Consider the following 9,030-nt stretch of genomic DNA (forward strand, 5'->3'; position numbering starts at 1 on the left):
TAATTCTTGTAAATAGGACTCAAACTTGATAGGATCATCTTTCGAAGCCAAGAAAGCAGCATCATCTTTCGATAACTCCTCTCCAGAATCACCAACCTTTGAAGCCAAAAACTAGTACTTAATCAAACACAAAGTTGATTTATGAGACAGGTTATTTCCACGGGCCAGAGCTTCGACATAAATGTGGAAAGGAATCCAGTCTTGAGACCGATGCAAATATTTTATGGTCAAACAGACTCTTAAAACATGGAGAACATAATAGTCTACCCATGAACCAAAGCTTCTCTTAATGCAATTCTCTTAGTTCGTTGGACTCATAATCAAACGTTGGTTCGCAAAAAACCTAATGCACAAGGCGGTTCGACAGTCGTGAAAGTAAATCTGGCTACGTTCAGCTGATGCACTCAGTCATATGCGTTCCCAGCAAACTCATCCCTTCTCAATAGCACTTTGAATTCAGGAACTCAGTTGTGAAATTATCTTCAAGTGACAAAAAATCAACTCGGGTAGGAGATATCTCATACAGCAGCAAGAACGAGTGGGTTTCAGAAATCACATGGTTATATTTCGATACACGATAAGGTGGACACAAACAACTTGAAGGTGAATATTCAGAAATCACATGGTTATATTTCGTAATGCAATAAATTACACCTAAAATATGTTATTACATCACAACTTGCTGCATTTATTTTGGTTGAAGGACGCTTATCAGTGAACTAGAGACAGCTCAGTTTCTGCCCTAAGTAACCTAGTGTAGGGTTTCACTAAACATTTAGCACTTGATTTCTTCGATAATTTTAGTTAAGGTGCCCTTCTTTCCCACGATCTTAGAGAGAGAGAAACTAGCTGCTTTGAGAAGTTCATTCCATTGTTCTCGGGTCCTTTCTCTACCTCCTGGTGAAAGATTCAACATAAGAGCATGTATGACTTTGCCAGATCCTATCAAGTCAGAATCATCAGTTATATCCAGGACAGCCTCTGCTATTATTCGCTTTCCTTTATCTGGGACAGCCTGGTAGCAGTTGTTAAGTAGCTTGATGCAGTGTTTGTCGTCCCAGATATGTAGGAAATGCTTTCATTGACAAATCCAAAATAAACTTATAAATTAGGTATAGTAGTAACATCTTTCATAGATAAATCAAAATTCAATGTTTTTCACACAATTAGCGTACGAAGATGATCCGCCACATTAACGAACAGTATTTCTCACCTTCATAAAAATCGCATCTGCGGAGGGTACGCTCTCAAACAGGTTTCCGCTGATGTGTTGTATGCCTGTGTGAATGAAAATACGATTAAAACAACATGGCTAAATCTCATGCTGTGACATGTGACGTGATTGTAATAAGAAATAAACATATAAAAAATTGATGGCGAAATAGAATTAGGATTACCGGAAGTGGAATAATAAGGAGATAAAGAAAGATGGGTGGGCTATCTAAATATAATTCAGCGTATTCTAAACTTGTACAGGATTTATGCATTGAAGTAGGGAAATGGAATACAAATAAACATATAAATAATAAGGTGACGAAATGGAATTAGGATTACCGGGGAGAGCGGGTGCAGTTGCGATGACGTGAGGAAGATCATAATTGATGGCGTGGATATGAGGATATGCAGCGGTTATGAGACTCAACACTTCTCCGTGCCCTCCACCCAAGTCTACCAGCGCATTAACGTCTTTGAAGCCATCGTAAGTAGCCAAGGTCTCAGTCATACCGACCTTTGTGATGTTGGGGATTTTTCTGATAAAATCCCAAAAACAAAGAAAATACTCCACAGAGGCAATGCTTTGTTTCTACCTTTCCAGGATCTTTTGTGTACAGGGAAGCTTTAAAAAAAAATTTACTGAAGAACAGAGGATTTCACCACCATAAAAACATTTCTATTGATTAAAACAAAAATCGCTGATACATATTCATCCTCTTTTACTGAGAGGGATTCACCACAAAAATACATTCATCCAAAAACATTTACTCTGTCTCCTCATGAGAATTTACTGAGCTGGGTTTACTGCTGTAAATCCCTTTTTACATTACTTCTGTAAGACTAATTTTTACACATATCTCTGTAAAAAAAAACTTACTCAGGCTTACAAAACAAGTGCGCTCATCTCTGTTCTTTTTCTTCATGCACTGTTGTGCACATTCTCTCAGTTCTCATTCGCTGCCCCCGAGCTCTCACATATTTCAATGGCCAACAAAAAAAAACATTACAACACACAAGCACATTTCATTTGGCTCGTTATGTTTTTTTAACCCGCGCCTGTGTTTTTTTTACATGCCATTACCAAAAATGGTCAACGCATAAAAAAACATTAAACATTACATACATGGTACACATGTGCCATACAAAAATTACGTAATATGTATATGCGCCCATACCTTCGATTAAAAAGACATTAACACTTTACCTACCCATATGACAATCTATTAATAAAAGTTATGGTCAATGAAACTTGATTTTACTCCACGCTATGTAATTAATTTGATGTTGGTTTGTATGCAGCTTCAAACGATCAACAGACGAGAGTGTTGGAGCAGATCGGACGGTGGACAAAGATATCGGGAGGCATTTTGTTGCAGACCTTTAACTCCTGAAAAGTTGAACTTGCTTACGTATGGTGAGAGCCACGCGTCTGCACCATATCGTATCGGAGTCAAATATACGGAAACAACTTTACGCTGGAAGGCGGTGTGAAATTGAAAGGCGGTTTTTTTGAGTGGTTTGGGTGAGGTACGGCCGCTCAGTTGGAATTACACATTCAACACTCCCCTTTAATTTCAACTGCTGGGCATTCAGTCATACCGAGACACTTCCTCAAAAATTCAAAGCTTTTCTGATCCAATGGCTTTGTCAAAATGTCTGCAACCTGTTCCTGAGTCCTGCAATGTTCTAGGACAATTTCTCCATTGCTCACCAATTCTCTGATGTAGTGAAACCTTGTATCAATGTGTTTCGTTCTCTTATGAAACACTAAATTCTTTGACAATGCAATAGCTGAGCTATTGTCACAAAAAATCACTGTCATTTTTGCCTGCTCTTGGCCTAAGCTTCTCAACATCCTTCTCATCCAAACTGCTTGACATGCTGCTACTGTAGCTGCCACATATTCAGCCTCTGCTGTAGACAACGCTACAATGGACTGCTTCTTAGAAGCCCATGAAATGGCTCCTGAACCCATATGAAAAACATAACCGGAAGTGCTTTTCCGATCATCTACACTTCCAGCCCAATCACTATCTGTGTATCCAACCAAATCTGAATGTTCTGTCTGAGACATTATATAAAATTCCAAACATTTTGGTACCTTTGACATACCTCAAAATTCTTTTTGCTGCCTGCCAATGTGCCTCCTTTGGTCTCTCCATGAATCTGGAAATTAAACTAACAGCATACATAATGTCAGGCCTAGTAGTTGTTAAATACATAAGGCTGCCAACAATACTCTTGTACAAACTAGGATCAAAATCCTTGCTGCTATCCTCTCTGCTGAGTTTTAATCCCATTACTGTGGGAGTGATCGCTGCCTTGCATTCTTGCATGTTAAATCTGCTCAATACTTGATTTACATATCTTGCTTGTGAGATAAAAATTCCTTTTTCATTTTGATCTACTTCTATGCCTAAGAAGTATCTCAAGAAACCCATGTCAGTCATTTCAAATTCCTCTTTCATGACTGATTTAAAATTCTCAATGAGCTGATCATCATTACCTGTGAAAATCACATCATCAACATACAAGACAACAATTAAAATTTTACCATCTTTTTCTTTGATGTAGACGGTGGGTTCTCCCTCACACTTGTCAAATTCATTATCCAATAGATATGAATCTATCCTGCTGTACCATGCTCTTGGCGCTTGCTTCAGCCCATAAAGAGCTTTCTTCAATTTGCACACTTTGTGCTCTTCACCTTTCTTCTCATAGCCGAGAGGCTGTTCAATGTACACCTCTTCTTTTAACACTCCATTTAGGAATGCTGACTTCACGTCCATTTGGTAGACTTTCCATTTGTTTTGTGCTGCTATGGACAGCACTGCTCTCACGGTTTCCATTCTTGCAACCGGTGCGAAAGTCTCCTCATAATCTCTCCCATACTGCTGCTTGTACCCTTTGACAACCAGCCTTGCCTTGTGCCTTTCTATCTTGCCTTCAGCATTACTCTTGGTCTTGTAAACCCATTTCACTCCAATAACTTCTTTACCTTTTGGTAGCTCAACCAAATCCCATGTTTTGTTTCTCTCTATGGCATTCATCTCCTTATCCATAGCTTCTATCCATTTCTTATCTTTGATTGCATCTTCGAAATGAATAGGATCATCAACATGACAATACAAGGCAAATAAGGAATTCATTCCTTCATCATAAATGTCACTTAGATTTCTAAATTTCTTACCTCTTTCACTTGGTGTGCAAGTGCTTGAAGATGCACTTGAATTTCCTCCTTGTGGTGTGCTTGGAGAAGCACTCTCATTTATCCTCAATGGTGTCCCTTGCTGTCCTTGTGTTGGCGCTGCTGTTTGGGGATGCATTTCAGCCACTTCCTCATCATCTTCATCATGAGACAAACAGTTCTTGACATTCACTGTTTTCTCTATGCTTCCATCCCAAGCTTCCTCTTCAATGAATTGAACATCTCTGCTGACGAAAAACTTCTTGGTAGATGGGATATAAAACCTGTAGGCTTTGGATTCCTCACTGTATCCAATGAAAAGACATTTCTCCCCTTTGCTGTCCAACTTCCTCCTTAGTTGATATGGTATGTGTGCATAGGCCACACATCCAAAAACTCTCATGTGGGTGACTCCTTGCTTTCTCCCACTCCATGCCTCTTCTGGCACCTTGTTCATCACTGCTTTTGTAGGACACCTATTCAAAACATACACTGCACAATTTACAGCTTCAGCCCAATAATCATTTGGCAAATGCTTTGCCTTCAGCATGCTCCTCGCCATATCCATGATGGTCCTGTTCTTCCTTTCAGCAACTCCATTTTGCTGTGGGGTGTACCTAGCTGTAAACTGTTTATGAATTCCATTTTCTCTACAAAATCTTAGAAATTCCTTGGAGATATACTCACCTCCTCTGTCAGTTCCAAAACTTTTATATGCAGCCCGCTTTGGTTTTCCACAAATGCCTTGAAGTTTTGGAATTTCTCAAACACTTCACTTTTGTTTTTAAGGAAATATATCCAAGTCTTTCTTGTAAAGTCATCAATGAATGTTAGGAAATATTGGCTGCCTGCTAATGATGGAGCTTGCATCGGCCCACATAAATCTGAGTGGATGATCTCTAAGGGTGCCTTTGCCCTTATGCTTTTGCCTGATGGAAAACTTTCTCTATGTTGTTTCCCCAATATGCAACATTCACAAAGGTTGTCTGGTTTCTCTATCAATGGTAATCCTCTTACCATTCCTTTCCTACTCAACAAATTTAGACCTCCAAAATTGAGATGTCCAAATCTCAAGTGCCACAACCAATTTTCATCCTTTGGCACGCTTTGGAAAGCCTTTTGGGTGACTGCTGCAATTACATTCTTATTTTTCAAATCTGCCCTGATCCTGAGAGGGAACATCCTGTTCCTCGTCATCTTCACTTCAGCAATGCATCTTTTGCTGGGTGCTATATCCATGATGGTGCATACATCATTTTTAAAGAAAACATTGTACCCCTTATGGACAAGCTGTCCAATACTCAAGAGGTTACATCTCATTCCAGGGACATAGTAGACATCTGCTATGGTTTTCCTTTCTCCTTGCTTTGTAAATATTTTTACCTCCCCTTTTCCCATAATAGAGATTTTACTATCAGTTCCTAGTGTGACTTCTGATTTCACATTTTTATCTAGGGCAGAAAAGAAGGCTATGTTTCTTGTCATATGGTTGCTGCAACCTAAGTCTAAAAACCAAATGTCCTCACTGTTTGTTTCAGCCATGTTACAGGCTAACAACACATTATTTTGACTGCTGTTTTCTCTAGTAACATTTGCATTTTCTCTATTGTTCATATCATGCTGCTTCTTCCTACAATCACTTGCATAATGTCCATACTTTTTGCAATAATAGCATTGAACATTAGATTTATCATACCTTTGTCCTTGAGCATGATGTTGTCCTCTTTGTTGGCTGCTGCCTTGGCCTTGGTTCTGATTTGGATTGCTGCCTCTTCCTTGAGCATTTGCTGGGCTGTTCCTTCCACCTCTGTTCTGGCTTCTGCCTCTTCCTCTCTTGCTTCCTCTGCCTTGACCTCTTCCTCTTCCAAAGGACATCTGGGTCTTGAAGGCTTGCTCAAGAGATGAGTTTTCATTCCTACTCAACCTCTGCTCATGTGTTATCAGTGATGCATGTAGCTCATCAACTGAATAGTTTGAGAGATCCTTTGTCTCTTCAATGGTGGTGACTATGGCATCAAACCTTGAGGGTAAGACCCTCAATATTTTCTCCACAATCCTTCTATCTTCAATGGTTTCTCCATGAGTTCTCATTTGTGTGATTACACCAATCACATGAGTGAAGAATGAGTCAATGTTATCTGACTCCTTCATGTTCAAGTTCTCAAAATCCTTTCTCAGCAATTGTAGTTTTGCTGTCTTCACTCTCTCCATGCCTTGATAGGCTGTCTTGAGGGTTTGCCATGCTTCATTTGCTGTCTTAGCTGCTGCTAACCTTGGAAACACACTCTGGTCTACTGCTAGATACAACAACATACGGGCTTTTGAATCCTTCTTCCTATTGCTCTTCAGTAAATCTCTCTCTCCCTGAGTTAATGCATTGAACTCAGTTTCATCTGTTGGTTTTTCAAAACCATCTTCAACTATTTCCCATAAATCTTGAGAGGCAAACAGAGTTGTCATGGTTATTGCCCAATAGTCATAGTTTTTCCCATTAAACTGTGGGAGCTGGGTGTTAAACATACCCATACCAGTGCTTGTGCTGGCCATTCCTTGCATTCTGATCTATGCCTCTAAATCCTTGACTGTATGTTTAAAACAACTCACTGCTTCTTCAGCAACACATAAAAAACTTTTGGAATACCTGAATCCTTTGCCTGAGACTTTACTTTGCTGGAGAAGATCTACTGCTGCAACAAAAGACTCCTCCTTTCAGCTTCTTGAACACTTTCAAAGAGCCTAAGCCTGCTCTGATACCACTGTTGGGGATTTTTCTGATAAAATCCCAAAAACAAAGAAAATACTCCACAGAGGCAATGCTCTGTTTCTACCTTTCCAGGATCTTTTGTGTACAGGGAAGCTTTAAAAAAAAATTTACTGAAGAACAGAGGATTTCACCACCATAAAAACATTTCTATTGATTAAAACAAAAATCACTCATACATATTCATCCTCTTTTACTGAGAGGGATTCACCACAAAAATACATTCATCCAAAAACATTTACTCTGTCTCCTCATGAGAATTTACTGAGCTGGGTTTACCGCTGTAAATCCCTTTTTACATTACTGCTGTAAGACTAATTTTTACACATACCTCTGTAAAAAAAACTTACTCAGGCTTACAAAACAAGTGCGCTCATCTCTGTTCTTTTTCTTCATGCATTGCTGTGCACATTCTCTCCGTTCTCATTCGCTGCCCCCGAGCTCTCACATATTTCAATGGCCAACAAAAAAAAACATTACAACACACGAGCACATTTCATTTGGCTCGTTATGTTTTTTTAACCCGCGCCTGTGTTTTTTTTACATGCCATTACCAAAAATGGTCAACGCATAAAAAAACATTAAACATTACATACATGGTACACATGTGCCATACAAAAATTACGTAATATGTATATGCACCCAAACCTTCGATTAAAAAGACATTAACACTTTACCTACCCATATGACAATCTATTAATAAAAGTTATGGTCAATGAAACTTGATTTTACTCCACGCTATGTAATTAATTCGATCAACGGACGAGAGTGCTGGAGTAGATCGGACGGTGGACAAAGATATCGGGAGGCATTTTGTTGCAGAATTTTAGCTCCCGAAAAGTTGAACTTGCTTACGTATGGTGAGAGCCACCCGTCTGCACCATATCGTATCGGAGTCAAATATACGGAAACAACTTTACGCTGGAAGGCGGTGCGAAATTGAAAGGCGGTTTTTCTGAGTGGTTTGGGTGAGGTACGGCCGCTCAGTTGGAATTACATATTCAACATGTGAGGGACACCATGCCTGCGTTGAAGATGGCGTTGAACTCCGGATCGCTGGCTGCGAAATTCCAGAAGTCTTTGCCATTGCCACTAGAATTCTTGAAATTATCGCCTCCATGAAGCACACGTTCGTGAATATGGTCCCAGGCGGCGACGAAAACTGGGTGAGTCTGCAATAGAACGAAGGGAACGAGGCCTAAGGAATTAATATCCTGGGAGATGAAGTAGGTTTTGGTGAGATTGGTAAGGGCGTATTTCATGTTCATGGGTGCACTAATTCCCTCAGTTGGCTTGATCGTCTGCAGGATTCCCATAGTGAAAAGGTACGTAAGAATGCGGGAAAGAGCGTCAACGTCGGGGGCTTCAGAGGGGAGTTGCGAGGCGATCTGGTGAACGGAGAGAGCAACATCGTGACCAGCTTTCCAGATGATGTCTGGGATTTTAAGGCGAAGGGCACATTTTAGAACAAAGGGGTTTACTACGGAAAACGCCATGCTTAGGGCTGAACCCTGAAGCACCTCTTCGTCCTCAACTGCTTGGATATTCATATCCCGAGACTCAACCAGACTGTCCCTTTCACTTACCTCGCCGGGAGAGCTGCAATGCAAACGAATAGGGATGCCAAATATATATTATTTGGTGGTGGCCTCGTGTAATGTATCCATGAATGTATAATTACCTAATAATAAATATTAACTTATTATTATTAAACAATAAGTTTATGATTAGTTTATTATCTTTCCATTTATTAATTAAATAAGAATAAAATGATATCAATGTGAATAAACCAATCATTAAATAATACTTAATATATATGAAAAAGGAAAAACGTTTCTGGTGAATACTTAGTATATATGAAAAAGAA

General features: G+C 39.6%; 1 protein-coding gene across 1 annotated transcript; it reads right to left on the reverse strand.

Annotated features, from left to right (window-relative positions):
- Positions 1 to 626: 626 nt before the first annotated feature.
- On the reverse strand, positions 627 to 8,713 carry LOC149195964 (caffeic acid 3-O-methyltransferase-like). The gene is made up of 4 exons (XM_089408973.1): positions 8,172 to 8,713; positions 1,555 to 1,733; positions 1,214 to 1,278; positions 627 to 1,075 (listed from the first exon to the last, which is right to left on the reverse strand). The coding sequence occupies exons 1-4, from the start codon at positions 8,711 to 8,713 to the stop codon at positions 776 to 778; spliced, it is 1,086 nt and encodes a 361-aa protein (XP_089265099.1). The 3' UTR covers positions 627 to 775.
- Positions 8,714 to 9,030: the final 317 nt, after the last annotated feature.

The sequence above is a fragment of the Pinus tabuliformis genome, chromosome 2_2 (assembly GCF_031772625.1).
Source record: "Pinus tabuliformis cultivar Carrire ecotype Pingquan chromosome 2_2, CPIR1, whole genome shotgun sequence".
NCBI classification, from domain to species: Eukaryota; Viridiplantae; Streptophyta; class Pinopsida; order Pinales; family Pinaceae; genus Pinus; species Pinus tabuliformis.

Bases quoted from the DNA above. Each gene is read 5' to 3' on its own strand.
- LOC149195964 (XM_089408973.1), bottom strand. From the start codon at position 8,713: ATGAATATCCAAGCAGTTGAGGACGAAGAGGTGCTTCAGGGTTCAGCC. The intron at 1,734-8,171 runs ATGTTGAATATG...CCCCAACATCAC, and splicing joins GCAGGCATGGTGTCCCTCAC to AAAGGTCGGTATGACTGAGA. The intron at 1,076-1,213 runs GTGAGAAATACT...TGTCAATGAAAG, and splicing joins CAGATGCGATTTTTATGAAG to CATTTCCTACATATCTGGGA.